The 15,742-nt window shown below is 36.0% G+C and overlaps 1 protein-coding gene across 4 annotated transcripts in view; it reads left to right on the top strand.

Annotated features, from left to right (window-relative positions):
• LOC121859120 (zinc finger CCCH domain-containing protein 13-like) overlaps positions 1 to 10,175 on the top strand; it is a 47,393-nt gene extending 37,218 nt beyond the window's left edge. For 3 of the 4 annotated variants that reach the window (XM_042355825.1, XM_042355823.1, XM_042355826.1), the window contains 7 exons: positions 510 to 715; positions 1,129 to 1,182; positions 1,481 to 1,523; positions 1,886 to 1,966; positions 6,124 to 6,336; positions 8,088 to 8,235; positions 9,903 to 10,175. In XM_042355825.1, the coding sequence (XP_042211759.1) occupies positions 510 to 715; positions 1,129 to 1,182; positions 1,481 to 1,523; positions 1,886 to 1,966; positions 6,124 to 6,336; positions 8,088 to 8,235; positions 9,903 to 10,005 (848 nt within the window). In that variant the 3' untranslated portion in view covers positions 10,006 to 10,175. The remainder of the gene's footprint in view (positions 1 to 509; positions 716 to 1,128; positions 1,183 to 1,480; positions 1,524 to 1,885; positions 1,967 to 6,123; positions 6,337 to 8,087; positions 8,236 to 9,902) is intronic. The other variant, XM_042355824.1, reaches the window with a different exon arrangement.
• The last annotated feature ends 5,567 nt before the right edge of the window (positions 10,176 to 15,742 follow it).

The raw sequence follows: 15,742 nt of genomic DNA, 5'->3' as shown, positions 1-15,742 counted from the left end.
GTACTGTACTGTACAGTATACTGTACAATAATAAATAAAAAACAAAAGAATACTATATTTTAATTTACTTTGAGGTGTGTATGTCGTATTCCCGGCAGCTTTGTTTACATATCAAACAACTGATTGTAGAGGCAGTCGACGATGACATGCCATATTCTGTACAGAGTGCATTAGTTCTAATGCCTTCTTCATGTATCATAATAATTTTTGCACTGTATATTATCAATATGTTAACTGAATTTCAGAATGACCAATGTAAACATAGAACCAATTAGACCAATGTAAACATAGAACCAATTACTGTATTAACGGACTAGCCGATCAGCTGATGTGCACAACAAAGTGTGTTTCTCATAAGGCTGTCGTTAATCAAAGTTTTGTTCGTTAATGGAACTGAAAATCCTTATGGGAGTTAATTCGTTAACCAAAATTTTGTCAATTGAACCGTTCGTTAATCGAGGGACCACTGTATTTTAAAAATCATAGATTCACATACTAACTTTGAACAGTGTCTATACCACCAGAGAGTGAGACTGGTACTGTAGAAGAAAAAAAGAGAGGGCCTTCTGAGGACAAGGTTGAAGAAGAATCAGATCCTAAGAGACGGCGAACAGAGTCACCTGCACCAGCAGCTGCTGAAGCTGATACAGCACTACAGGAAAAGGACACCTTTAGTGATATTAGTGATGATGTAGATGACATTCTTAATCAGGAGGTAAAGTAGAGGTTCAGGTCCAACCTGAGAATTATAGTTGACCACTTAGCCCGTGTGCCATATCTATTTTGAATGCCTTTTGCCTTCTTGGAATGCCACCTTCTTGAGTGGAATGTTTCATAATGAAAAACCATATGGGCTACTGAATCTGCATATATTTTGAATTGCATTGGTCTAAAGTATGTTTAATTATGTTGAAGACAAAAGGTCTTATGCTTTCCCCACTCGATCTTGACTCCTTAACTCTTAAATAGCAGCTCAGGATTCCTTACTCTATCTTTTATATGTTTAAGTGAAAAGAGAAACCATTGAACATTGGGTGATTAGGTATAAAGTAAATTTATTACTTGTGTCTTTAACAAAAGTAAACACTTACTGTATTTGTCTTATACAAAGCAATTCATATTTGGCAGGTTGGAGGGTTCAATGATGAAGACAGCCGAAACTTGAACACCACTCAGATTGAGGTACAGTATAGTACAGTACTTACTGTATTCCTAGCTTAGAGAGTTTGTTTTGGTACACTTTAATTCTTCTTACTACTGCTGGATTGTTGATGAATGGTGCTGTATAAGAACTTGTAGCAGTGAATAAATATTTGAAGTAATGCATAATTAGTAATACTGTACCAAGGTAGTTACAGTATTATAATTATTTTTTTCACATAGCTCACTAAGATGTTTTTCTTGTGTATACAACTTATTATATTAAGATTATGTTTTGCTCTTCAATTCATTATATGCAAATCATTCTTTGTGTTTTTAGGATCCAAGGAATCTTAGTCGTGAAACTGGCCCTTCATATGATGGTGAGTTTTACTTCCTACTGTTTTCTTCATCAACTACCATTTCATATTTTGATGGTTGCTTTTGGAAGACAAATGTTTAGCATTATTAATGACATAAATCCTATAAATTTTTGGTTAATGTAGAAGAAAAAACGATTATTTGAAGCTAATCAACTGAAACTTTAGCAATAAAGAATTGGGTGAAGCAGTGAATGTGAAATGGCATTTTTAGTAATAGCTTGTGAGAATACAATTAAATACACATTAAGGATTCTCTTTTTCTTTTTTTAGAGATAAGATTGATTCAAGGCCTATTTTAAGGGTGCTATACTGCATTAATAAACAGATAAGTGTTATGATTTCCCTGTGGTGATATATTTTAGATCTACTGGAAGATGAAGAAGAGACCCATCTTGAAGAAATTAGTGATGATGAATTAGAAGAGGATCGTCAGGCCAAATTCAGTAAGTATTTATCCTGTCCTTTACAAAATAAATCTGCAGTAGAAAATCCATTAGAAATTAGTTGGCCTGGAGTCTGAAAAAACTGGTACCTAATAAAACTAATAAAAAATTCAAGAAAATCATTTTGCTGTATGTGAATAGGAGACAGTTTACAATCTTAACCCTCTGAGGATGGTGGTGGCAAATCCTACAGAACAGGGGAATATTGAACAATGAAAAAACATAATATACATTTTAATTTGACCTTAAACTCCTGATTGGCACAATTGAAGGAATAATCTGAGAATCACTCCAATCCCGTGTGGAAGCCTCATTGGTGAAAGTTGCCACACCACCACCAGCATACCGGTATTCCTTATCCTCTTCACTCAAATTTCCTTAAAATTCTTGAGATTCACTACTCAGATCTTGATGAAAGTCACAATCTTCACTTACACATGTCAGGGTCATCCTTGTCTCCCAAAATCAATTTCCTTTTGCCTGGGGCATTACACAGGAGTGGATGCAGTACATATTGACTCGGCCATGATCCATCCATTACTATTGGGCAAGAGGCCTACACCTCTTTGGGGCAGTTGCTAGAAGCCTCCACAAAGATGCTCAGCAAATACAAAGGATGGAAAATTTAATTAGGTCCCAAAAATTTTTATCGCAAATGTTCTGGAATATGTAAAACTTTTAGCAACCACCCCAGTGACCTCTGCCGACCCTTAGCAACGTTCCCTTCCCCGCTCTCACACACAAAGAAATGTTTATTCCTTTTATGTTTTTGACCTTATGAGAGTTATTTCTTTTACTTTTTTTGCACAATATGTATATAGGATTGAGTGTGCATGTAACTGAGTGAAAAAACAAGTGAAGAAAGTTAAAGTTTACCTATCCAAAACTATGAACTGAAAAATAATCATAACATAACTGCCCCATCTCATCCTGCTAACTCTCACTGGTGCACGAAGATATGTTTATTCCCTTTATATTTTTTACCTCATGATATTTTTTTCTTATTTTGTATGTAGGATTGTGTGTGCATGTAACTGAATGAAAAAAATATGAAGAAAGTTATGTTTATACAGTGAACCCTCGAAGATCCAGACCCGGTAAATCCGGATTTTGGAAGATTCGAACAAAAAATTTGGGGGTTCTGGGCTAAGAAGCCTCCCAGAAGCATTCCCAAAATAGAGCAAAGAACATTTTAGGTCCATGGGCAAAAGCAAAAAATTTAAACTCCCTCTATTTGACTGATGACTACGCACTAGGTAATCTCCCCATCTGGCTGTCAACACCTTTCCCCCCCTACCCCCTCCTCCCTGCCAGGGTGAAGGTAGTTTTAGGCTTGAAGGTTTTATCTTATAAAATGTCTCAGACTAGACTTAGCAGAATATAACTTACATTGCTAGAATCTTTGCAAGTTAGCACTTAATTTGAATATAAACATCGCATAGTTTGCACAAGAGATAAAAATTTTAGTCTTTTGGTGTAGTACATTTGAGTACAAAGTGACTACAGTAATATGCTGCTCAAAATTGTGGCTTTTTCACAGGAAAAAGTCTGTACAGTGATATCCCTGTTAGCAGGAACAATTGGTGCAAAGCACTTCCAGGAATGAGAGATATCTGTGTAACGAGACGACTCTCTCAAAGCTGGAAAAATCCCTCATCCCCGGAATTTTCCGGGTAACGGAAAAATTTTCTCAGAAGTTCCAAAAATTGCCCATTACATCATCTCTCAAACCCAGAAAAAACTCTCACATCCCCGGAATTTTCCGGGTACAGCTCCTCCCCGACTTACGACTGGGTTAGGGATCCAAATCCAGGTCGTAAGTCGAAATGGTCTTAAGTCGAAAATGCTTAAATAATACTTAGAAAATCTAAAATGGGTGTCTCTTTTTCTTCTCAGCACCACAAAACTCTCACTTTTAAGCTTGCCAGCCATTTTAAAGTGAATTACAAATGAAAATTTTGTCTGTGTACTGAAGTTAGGACTCGAAAATACGTAATTTGAAAAAATTTTGGTAAGACTGGGGCAGGTCATAAGTGCGGGTGGTCGTAAGTCAAGTAGGTTTGTAAGTCGGGGAGGAGCTGTATTAGGAAAATTTTCTCAGAATTTTCCGGAAAATGTGCCCCTCAGAAAATCGTTCCCAAAGCAGGAATTTTTTAGAAAATTCCAGCTTTGGGAATGATTTTCCAAGAAAATTTCAATTCCTGCTATCGGAGAGTTCCGGGTTTGAGGGATTCTGGCTAACGGAGATATTACTTAACTAACCCCAGTGGTCAGGAATTATGGACTGTATTTTTTTTTTTTTTTTTTATATCATTATTTAGCGTTTTTATACATTTAGTACATTCACCGGAAGGCTCGGACAATCGGTTTTATCAGACAGGTGGTTCCCCCTTTTAGTCCGGATCTTCGAGGGTTCACTGTACTGTATAACCTAAAATTATGAGTTGAAAAATAACCATAACAACTCTTACCTCGACCTGGTAAGGGGATGTGGCCGCCCCAGCTACCCGGTAGCTCCCGAGGGTGCATGATTTGAATTTTTGCTGGGATCCAAATTCATATAAGCTGGGAGAGCTTTCATAACATGAAAAATAGGTGTTGATTTAGGACATTCATATAAGCTAATATTCGTATCTCGAACATTCATATATTGAGGGATACCTGTAAAAAAATTTTTTAATGAATATACTATTGGGATCCCATTCATAAGTACGGGTGTTCATAAGTTGAGCGTTTGTAACTCAGGGACTGCCTGGCGGGTGACCTCAAAGCTTGCGTTAGCAACAGCACGGCTGGGATGCTGCCTCTGCCTACCCTTAGCAACGAGGCTCCCACACTCCGCTCCTTCACTCAGCACACTAATTCGCACACAAAGAAAGAATTGCTTATTTCCTTTATGTTTTTTACTTTATGAAAGTTATTTATTTTACCTTTTTTACACATGTATGAAGGATTGTTTGCATGTAACTGAGTTATAAGAAGTGAAGAAAGTTAAGTTTATCTACCTGAAATAGCAATGTTACGGTAAGTGTAATACTTAAATAAGCATGCCACCACCCTTAGCTTTGAATTAAAAAACAAACTGAATTGTGTGAGCGAATACTTTAAGAGAGGGAAGTCGGCTCTCACCACAAGGGATGGAGAATGGCGTAATGAAAGACATGGACTGGGTGGAGATGCTGGAGGGAGGGGGTTTGTTGTGATCAGTAAGTAAGAATAAGTCCTCTGCGCATCTCTCTAAGATGGCTGCCCCAGCTGACCACAGTGGGTGCACGACTTGAATTTTTGTATCTTGAACATTTGTAAAGCGAGGATACCTGTACATTATGCAGAGTTAATTTATTTTCCACCTTTTCTACCACTCTGTACCTCTAAAGTACTAACCCCATCAATCAATGTGTTCCCATTAGGATACTATCCCCCTTCAATCGATGTAGGGCATGTCCTGGTTTGGCATTCAAATTGCATGCCTTTATTTTTCCGGGAATACAAAGGCTTGTGGCTACTAAATTGAAAAAATAAAGTATTTTGGGTAACTGTAGGCCTCCCCACTGCCTTCCTAGTGTCTCCCCCACCCCCCCCCCCCTCATTTTCCCTCATTAACTTCCGCCTGATCGTGATGCTGCATGGATGCCACACCACCTCTGCTCATCCCCCAGCCTTCCCTGAACCCTCCACCTAATCTGCTCTTCCACCAACATTATACTACAGTATATATTTTAGTGCTTTCCATGTTCCTACACATCATTTTTTTTCCATTGAGGTGGTACTGTAATGGTTTTTAATTAATTTAATATTAATTTACTATATACTTGTGCATTTTATATACAGTATCCAGGGAGTGAGGTAACTATGGTCACCAACACTTAGATGTTTAAGATGTTTGTGTTTGGTATGGTAGTCAGACTGAGATAGGGTGTGGCATGGGAAGGGGGTGAGCAGTGTTTAATTTAACTAAGGGAGGTGAAGGGATGCAGGGGATTGGCTTTTCAGTGTTTAATGATTCATTTACTGTGATCACCCTTTTTATCAGGGCCAACTTTAAATTTGTTTCATAGCTGCAACTCCAAGATTTGCTCATCATTCTAAGTGGTTTTGCTTTCTACTGAATATAGAATATTAAAGACTGGTATCTTAACCACTGATTATTATTACAGATGTTGCTGGAGCACTTGACATAAACTGGGCCCTGTTGGCTCGAGACTCCTCCCGAGTAGCAACTAATGAAGTGGCAGCTGGGACTGCGCTCAAACGTTTCAGTGCTCCCCACTTGCTGGCTCGTCTTGGAGTTTCCACCAGGTTTGCTCGACCAGAAGTGGTGCAGCAAATTAGAGAACTTTGCTCTGTAGATGCTACCCAAGATGATACAGGCAAGTGTGGACTGTAGTGTATTCGGTGGGTACAGTACTCCCTCAATTTAAATGAAGGATATGTTCTAGGAAAGGGCCTTGGAAGCAAATTCATATAAAGTGAATCTCTTTTAATATGGTACACAGGAGGATAGGTTCCAGACCTTGTCCCAAGACCCAATACAGTACTGAACCTTTTTCTATTAACTGACATAACAGACAAATAATGCATAAATATACAATTATATAATTCAAGAGAAATACAGCACAGTATGAGTACTCATCAATACAGGCTGGTTTTTATTTAGACTGAAAGATGATGTGGTCTGTGAGATGGTTATGCATATTGTCATTGTTTCATGTAATGAAACTATGAAAGTTGTGGAAAAATAATTACAATACAGTACTCTAATGTACCTTAGATATAAGGAAAATATAATATGAAACTTTAAATAAGAAAAATTAAGAGCATGGATGTACAGTATATGTGTGGGAAGTGAACATATGTGTGGAGGCAGTGGACTGTAACTGCATTGCTAGCCCAGGCTACCTAGCCTGGCTGTCTTCCTTTATATAACATTACAGATTACACACAGTGCAACAGACACACACATCTCTGAGTCAGCTGGATGGCTGCTTGGTTGAACTGTCTCTCATCAGCCAGAGGAGGGTTTGAGTGCAGGAGCTGTTTTTTTGTACTATTGTATTTTACGAAGTGTTATGTATCAATTTTATTCTTTATCATAGCATTTTTTGTAAATGTTTGGAGTATACAATTTGAAATTTATTCAAATTAGGCTCACCTTGTTCTCTCTAAATCATGTAACCCTGAACTGTACTGTGTTTATGAAGAATATTTGGTGTTAATAAACTAGTTGTTTAACATCAAAACCATTTATAGCAAACTGATGTAATGCGAGTGAGTGCTGCATAGCTGTTAAATGCTGCAGTTCTATTTCCTAAATAAGGTTGTGATGCTTTGCTAACAAACTGAAACTTAACTTTTTACCCCAAGCATTATTACATTGGTATAAGTTGCACCTTATAAATTTTTTTATCATTTTCCACAACTTTCATAACCTGATCTAACATTTTCAAGGATGGTTTGATTAGCTGCATTTGAAATATTGTCAGTTTTAGTTTTTCTAAACACTGTACCGTAATATCTTCTTTAGCCGGAACTCTACAATAGCCGAAAGTAAAAAATTTGCTTGGAATTTTTCTGGAAAATTTCTCAATTCCAAGTTTGGGAATGATTTTCCAAAGATGAAAATCAGGCGCATTTTCTAGAAGATTACGAGATAAATTCCAAAAACTCTCTCCAACTTTTTTCCGGGTCTGGAACCAAGTTCCGAGACTGAAAATCGGACGCATTTTCTGAAAATTCCAGAAGCTCTCCCCCCAAAAAAATCTGTGTCTGGGAGCAAATTCCGAAGATGAAATAATGTGTAATTCTGAAAATTTCCAAGAAAATCATGGAAACTCTCTCCAATATTTTTTTTTTAGGTCTGGGAGCAAATTCCGAGGATGAAATACTGTAATGCGCAATTTCCAGAAAATTCCAAGAAACTTTAACTTGTACTGTACTCAGGAAAATTCCAGGGATGGGGAATTTTTTCTAGGTTTGAGAATCATATCATTACACAGAAATCTTTCATTTCTGGTAGTGCTTTGCACCAATTGTTCCGGCTCATGAGGATATCACTGCTAACATTAATTTTCTAATTGTTGTTTTTTATTGTTTTAATTAATTTTTGTGTTACCATTTACAGAAGTCAAGAAGATGGAAATACCTTCAGTAGTTGAATCAGGTGGTGTGCTGCGCTTACTAAAGGCCCGGGCTGAACACTGTCAAAGGATTCTAGATGGCATTGGACCAAATAGAAGGGCCTTGTGTGCCCGTCAAGATATAGCTCTTAGGTGAGTAGTTACATTTTCTCAATCCATTCCCATTTTCCTAGCTTAGAATTGCACGACAGCTCCACAGTACAGTATTACAGATTAACATTTAGTGGCACTGCTGAAGTACATGTCTTAGAAAATGATTTTTGTGATGGTTTTTCCAGCAAATGAAGCGTTTTCGCATAGCTACCATATTGTACTCGAGTATGGTTCAATTTTTTTATGATAAAATTGTTATGCAAAAGTAGGGAGCAGAACTATACACACATAATATTGTTAAGGGGTTATTTACAGTGAACGATAGCTACCCAGTACATGCTCAAAGTATGCTAAACTTATCAGTAAGCTCCTTTAACCTGATTTTACCTCCTGTACCTTTAGATTCTTTCTTTATATTGCTACATGAAGAGCAGAACCTTATTCACCTTCTGCCACTTTAAATCTACAAAACCTTGTACAAGTGGAAATTTACAGATAATTTTCCTTTCGTTTGCATCTATTCACATCGATGGTGGTTGAGCTGTTAGTTATATACTGTACAGAATTCCCTTAAAGCTCGCAGTTTTTAAGCGTGCATCCCTCGGAAACTCACGGATTGCTATTAAAATATATCTGAGGCTGTGTGCCAGGGATCAAGAGGAGTCAACACTACAGGACATTAGAGAGCACCATATTTCCCAGGTCATAAGATGCACCCTATAATTAGCAAGATATATTTTGAAAAAATAATTTTTGTAGATTTAGTAGCCTACTGTAGAACAGTAGGGTCGGGATATATCGCGAGATAGGGTCCAAGGATGTTCGCTGTATACTAAATTGCGATATATAATTACATGTAATCAATGGGGAAAATAGGGTTAGTTTCTGGAGGCCAATAAAAGTGACTAAACTTGACATAAAATGGCACAGTCTAAAGTTAGCAGAATATAAATTCATAAGTAAATACCACTCGGTAAACTTGGCCGGCTGCTGGGCCAGCTGTCATAATACATCAACTTCTGGCAAGATTGAAAGTGGTTTTAGGCTTAAAGTTTTTATCTTATAAATTGTCATAGACTAAAGTTAGCAGAATATAATTTGCATTGCTGGAATCCATGCAAGACAGCGAATAATTTGAATAGAGACATCATATATTTTGCACAAGAGATAGAAATTTTAGTACATTAGTGTAGTACATTTAAGTACTGTACAGCTTTTCAACTCGTATTTTTGGGATGATTTAAAGGATTTTTAGGAGTGTTTCTGGCTTTATAGGTTTTGGCTTTATGTGAGGTCCCAGGAACATAACCCCACATAAGTTGTGAGTTGCTATATATTGGAAAATGACGATAATTTTGGAAGTCGTGGTAAATTTGAAATATTTCCTGCCTGATTTTCCTCATGGAAAAAAAAATATATATCGCTATAGTATATAGGGAAATGTCGATAATTTGGTAGCCGCGATATAAAAAATTCATTATATAAAGTTGCTATATATCCTGACCCTATTGTACTGGCTATATGCTATCAAGTTTCTCACTACCACAGCTCAGGACTTACGGTAAAAGTAATCGCAGAATTAGTACCATCTAAATTAGTTCAGCTTCATTAGTAAGATGATTAAGATTATATTTTACATTAATTTCTAAAACTTATCATTGTAAACAACAATATACTCTAATATTAATATATTGCTTGCTTTCCAGACGCCAACTGTGTAATCTTCCAAAACAAGATCTCATCGGAGACAGTCCTCTTCTGGACAAAGATTTGTTCAAACAATCCATTTCTCTTCTGAAATCGTGTTGAGATTGGGACATCATTCAGTGTTTGGTATATAACTTGAATTTTTATTAAACATTACATATGCTTTACATACATAAGTTTTCACCTAAATGAGTGAACCCATTAGTTTAGAGGGAAAACTTGCATGGATATGAAAATATCGTTAGTTTTAATAAAATCATATAAAAAAATCATCCAATGTGTTTTAGTAATTATTTTCGGTGAATTGAATGACATTATTTTAGGAATGCAGTAGAAGGGAGTACAGTAATTGTTTTTTTGTTTCTTTGTTTTTTCTTCACTTAAATATGAGATCAAACAATATAAGAGACTATTGTGGAAAGTTAATACTTTAATGAGTGACTTTAATGAGACTATTGTGGAAAGTTTGTACCTAAATCATCTGAGCAGAATAAGGTGAATTTGTTTTGATGGGAAAAATTAATGTGTTGCCTCGAAAACTGAACCGCTACCGCAGGTGGGTTAGGGTTATAAGTTGTGGATGAGATCCTGAATGTAATTTATATGTCATAGCTGTGGAGGAGATATTTTATAATTAACAACTACGTGTATTTTGTTTTTTTTTAATTGCCATAGAAGTTGGTTTGTATGGAAATATTTTTGGATATAAAAGTACAACAGTTGTCTTATTCTGCCAATACATTTGTGTTAAGCCTTTGCTGACATATTCTACAGGCTCATTTTAAATTTTCCATTCTTTGTGATTTCTGAGCATCCTTGTGGAGCCTCCTGGCAACTGCCCCAAAGCAGCTGCAGGTCTCTTAGCCATAAGTTTAGGTTGGCCAATGGCTGAGTCAAGACAACAGTATGACTTCCACTCATGTCCCTCGCAGGAGAAAATTGATGTCATATTATGTAATTTGGGAAACAAAGATGACTTTCTTGTGCATAGTGACAGTGATACAAGTGAAGATGGTGACTTTCCTCGAGATTTGAATTGTGATTTTAGTGAATCTTAAGGGAATTTGAGTGACAATGATTTTCTTGTCAATTTTGATATTCACCCGTCCAGCTGGTAATAACCAGGAGTTCCTATCACCATCTTAAAAGGATTAAAGAACCTTGATTGAGGTGACTGGAAAGAATAGTTAATAAATATTTATTCACTAGAGTATGCATAATGTTAAAATATCAGTTACATTATTATTAAACCCAAATAAAAAATTGTTTGTGATACCTGGAATGACGATTAAATAGAAATTCAAAATATAATTTATCTTCTAATAAGTGTGAAAGTTTTCTGTAACTAAGGGTGGGCAATCTGTGTTATGTATCATTAGATTTTTTTTTGAAAATTTTCAGGTTCCTGTCAAAAAAAAAAAAAATGCAAGATATTTCTGCCCATAAGATCAAACTCATTTTCTTGCTCATTTTGTGACCTGACATCATCTGGAAACCCAACCCACTGTAGCTGAGCTCGACTATTTCCTAGTCTTATGGTTACATTGATTGAAAAAGATCCTGGTAACTTATATGAACACAGATGAAGAAGAAAACTGGAGAGTATTAATCATGGAAACAAGAGAAAATGGGACCTCATTTATTTTTATTTAATGAGAATCCCCTGATTTGCAGTATTGAATAATGGTTCCACCGTCCTGGAATCAGACAATGACTTTAAATACTTGGGTAATGAAATTTTTATTTGTAATTCTCCAGGTAGGCCCATACTAGATTATCCAGGTGAGTGTTTTATATTTACAAAATTTAGTAAAGGCTAGATTGACCATTTTCTATCTTTGATATAAAAAAACACTAGATTAAAGGTCTATTCAAACTGACTGGATCAAACTGTTGACATCACAGCAGCAAGTCACAAGACAGGTGAATACAATGTAAACATCAATATCACGTGTATTATGACAAGATTCATTGTTCTAGAAACATATAGATGAGAAAAACAATGCATTACACAGCTCTTATATGCACCAAAGTGACAGTAAAGGCATTAACTGATTTGGTCTATAAATATACTTGTATGGAATGCAGCATAAAAGTTCAAAAGAGAAGTAGAAAATACTGCAACTCCTCGTGCAGATTTATAAAGAACTAAAGAAAATAGCACAACATCTTCTCATAACTGTGTTCCTAACAAAACTTAAATTAAGTGTGACACCGGTGACTGAATCGGAACACGGGTAACTCTCCTTCTCCATCTTTTCCCACACACACACCAACCTTATACCTCTCAGCTCCCCACTTCTCCCTCTCCGATGCCAGCCACTTTCCTCCACACCGAGCCAACCTCATATGATCAGCTTCCTGGCTGCCTCACCATCCTCATCTGAGGATCCAGATGACCCACCAGTTGACTGTGATGCCAGCAGCAACATTATCAAGAACTTCAATATCATCATAATAAACATCTAGATTATCATTACTGCAGCCTCCTTTCTTTGGTATCAAGATTGTTAAAGGTATGTGCAGTGCTTTAGGTACATATTTATTATTGATTGGATTGTATTTAAATATTGTCGTCTACTTACGTTATTTGTTTTAATTTCACCTGATCCAAACACAGAGCACAAATCAAAACATAACACACAATGCCAGTCCCCTGTGGCCGGTGAGATGCTTTTGCAGTACACACGTTGCCATTGTTACATTATGAAACTTTATACAGTATGTTGTGGAAAAATCATTTCAATACTCTAATGTGACTTAGACCCTTGATAACTCTGAATTTGATCACTTTTATTCTATATAACTCGGCACGGCAATAAAATATGTTACTAAATTATATTTTACATACTCGCAATATTGCGAATTATAATAAGGCAGTCTCAGAATGGCATAACATGTGGTACCCACACAAGATGTGCGGGAGGCTCTGCCTTTCAGATAAGCATCAGTCGGCCTTATTTTTCTTATTTTCAGTGTTTGTCCAAATCGCTAGTCAACCTTATAGATATAGGGCATTAAAGTTGAACTCTCTAAATATTGGGGTGGGAGGCAAGGGGTTATGAAAACAGGAGGCAAAAGACCAGGAGGAAAGTGCCCCAATAACTCAGAAAATCTGTTAACACTAAATGGTTACAGTTCCATATAATCAGAATTACCAAGGGATTACTGTACTGTACTTTATATAGTAGGGAAAAGGGCCATTTTGCTATGTGATAATTTTTGACCCCTATGCCTCACAGAAAACTAGGACTTGGTGTACTGTTTTCAAAAGAAGGCAAATTGACTGCATTTTCCTGTCAAACAGACAGTGAGCACAGATATTCCTTAGTTAATATGCATTTGAACAGTACAGGTATTTTGTTTTATACACTGTACTATTCACCAATTAGAGAACAATTTTCACAAAACTTACAGTGCTGTACTAAGCACATAATAGGTAATACATTAATATTTGTGACTCATTATCTCTCACAAACATGCCATTTGTTTTCCTAAGGGATTATTAATTGCACCTTACATGACAGCTTTTGTCTACTGTACTGTGTTCAGTGAGGGATACTTGTATCAAATGTATGTTAAGACAAGTCACACCAAAAAACTTTGTAATTAAATGTGATTTTTTTATTGTTTCACATTTTAATTATAGATACAGCATACAGTAGTGTATATCCTCTGTTATCTGACCATTCTATTCTTAACCTTTATCAATATCTTAAAGGTGTTCACCCCATCACCTGTAGTGCACCAGTTGTACAGTAGATACCTATTTTATTTAGTTTATTATGTTTTTTTATGCAATATAATGTTGTGTTTATTGTTATTCATTAACCAAATTAATTTTTTTAGATACAGTATAATATTGTTGAATTTATTGGTGGTTTATCATAAGCCTCTCTCATTGGTGACTCTTGTGTGTAGTTCAGTCTTTATATGGGTGTATTTGTGTTATCTTGTTGTGAATCTGTTCACAATGTCGTCCATGTGTTGTACTGATTCCTTAATTACACCCACCATCATCAAGAACTGTGTAAGCCTGTGATAATTTAAAACAAACTTGAAATAATGATGCCATGGACACAGGAAGGCCCTACCAGGGTCAGGAGAGCTGCCTCACCAAATGTAATGTACTCCTTGTACAGTATTCTGTGCAGACAGTCCCAGAGTTACAAACAGGGTATGTTCCTGGACCAGGTTCATAAGTCACAAGTGTTAATCCCATGGGTAAGGTTAAAACACATCCCTGCCCATACATAACACTCTTGGGTTTAGGGTATGGCTAGTTACTTACCTCACCACATGACAGATAATTGAACTTTAATGAACCGTAGCAAACTTGTTATTTGAGGTAAAAGGGTGGGGTTTGTTACTTTTGCTTTGCAAATAATTTGTCTACAAACAGTTTATATGAGTAATCACGATAAAATAATGGTAAATTTAAATTCAGCCACAACTACTGTTCAACCAAATTTTTTTGCTTTCCCGTGGTATTTGGTGTGATTCATTCGAATTTGACCATCATTTCCATCGGAAATTAGTAGTTATGGAATTATCAACCCCCCCCCCTTATACAACCTGACCTAACCACCAACCAAATAAACCTGCCTAACCTTACCTAACTTCCTAGCTGTCAGCACTATATTATACAGAAAGTACCCATGAAGGCAACTTTGTTGAAGCATAATGGTATAATTTTGTTGTGGACGTGAGAGTAAGCTCAGACTGAACGAGTCTGGCTGTAAACAAACAGACAGCATGCGGTGACTGCAGATTTACATTAATTTCTATGTGAATTTACTTTCTCGGTTAAAATCCATTAGCTAAGGAAGTGGTATAAAAAAAGGTTGTTCCTTTTAACAAGATATAATTAATGGTAAACACAAAATTACTCTAACCGAGTTGTGGCTGAAACTAATACAGCTCCTCCCCGACTTACTACCGCCCGGTCATACGACAGTCTCAGTCGTACCAAAATTTTGTCAAATTATGTATTTTCGAGTCCCAACGTCAGTGATTGTGCTGTGTACTGACAAAATTTTCATTTGTAATTCTATTTAAAATGGCTGGCAAGCTTAAAAGTGAGAGTTTTTGGTGCTGAGAATAAAAAGAGACACCCATTTTAGATTTCCTATGTATTATTTAAGCATTTTTGACTTATGACCTGGATTTGGGTCCCTAACCCTGTCGTAAGTCTGGGAGGAGCTGTAATACCAAAATAATTATTTCTATACATAAGCTCGAGTAGAACACAAAATTTTGGTTTACGCTTAATGAAAACTATTGTACATCACTTTATATCTTTGTTATTTCATGTGATCGCAATACGAACTTTATTCCATTATAAAGTGTACATGTTTAGCAAAAAGTAGTTAAAGGAAAAAGTTGTGAAAAAAATACAGTATTTCACTAGGTAATACAGTAGTGGTGAAAATTGTGCGTTCTGATGAGCGTGCCCAGACCAAGTACAGATTACGAGTACAGTATTAATTTTTCCCTCTATAGCAAGCTTACTATTGGAGATAAAAAGGTCAGGTTTGTTGCATTAGCACTGTAAATACATTATCTACAAATAGCTCTATATAGGTAATTACAATAAAATTATTAAATTTATATGTAGGTGCGAGTATAACACAAATTGTAGTGCATGGCAGCCACTCAAGCTCTCTAATGTTAATATTTCTTGCTAAAAGTTAAGATTTTTTTACATAAATTTTACATCTGCTTATTAATTTAAAAATTCATATGAAATAATAATTGTAAATTATTGGTTAAGTGTAATTCATAAAAATATTTGATAATATTTTTTACAAAAATAAATGAATTTCTGTACTTACATGCT

This window comes from Homarus americanus, unplaced genomic scaffold (assembly GCF_018991925.1).
Source record: "Homarus americanus isolate GMGI-L3 unplaced genomic scaffold, GMGI_Hamer_2.0 scaffold50924, whole genome shotgun sequence".
In the NCBI taxonomy this organism is placed as follows: Eukaryota; Metazoa; Arthropoda; class Malacostraca; order Decapoda; family Nephropidae; genus Homarus; species Homarus americanus.
The sequence above is the reverse complement of the archived record's forward strand: the minus strand, read 5'-3'. Positions and strand labels throughout refer to the sequence as shown.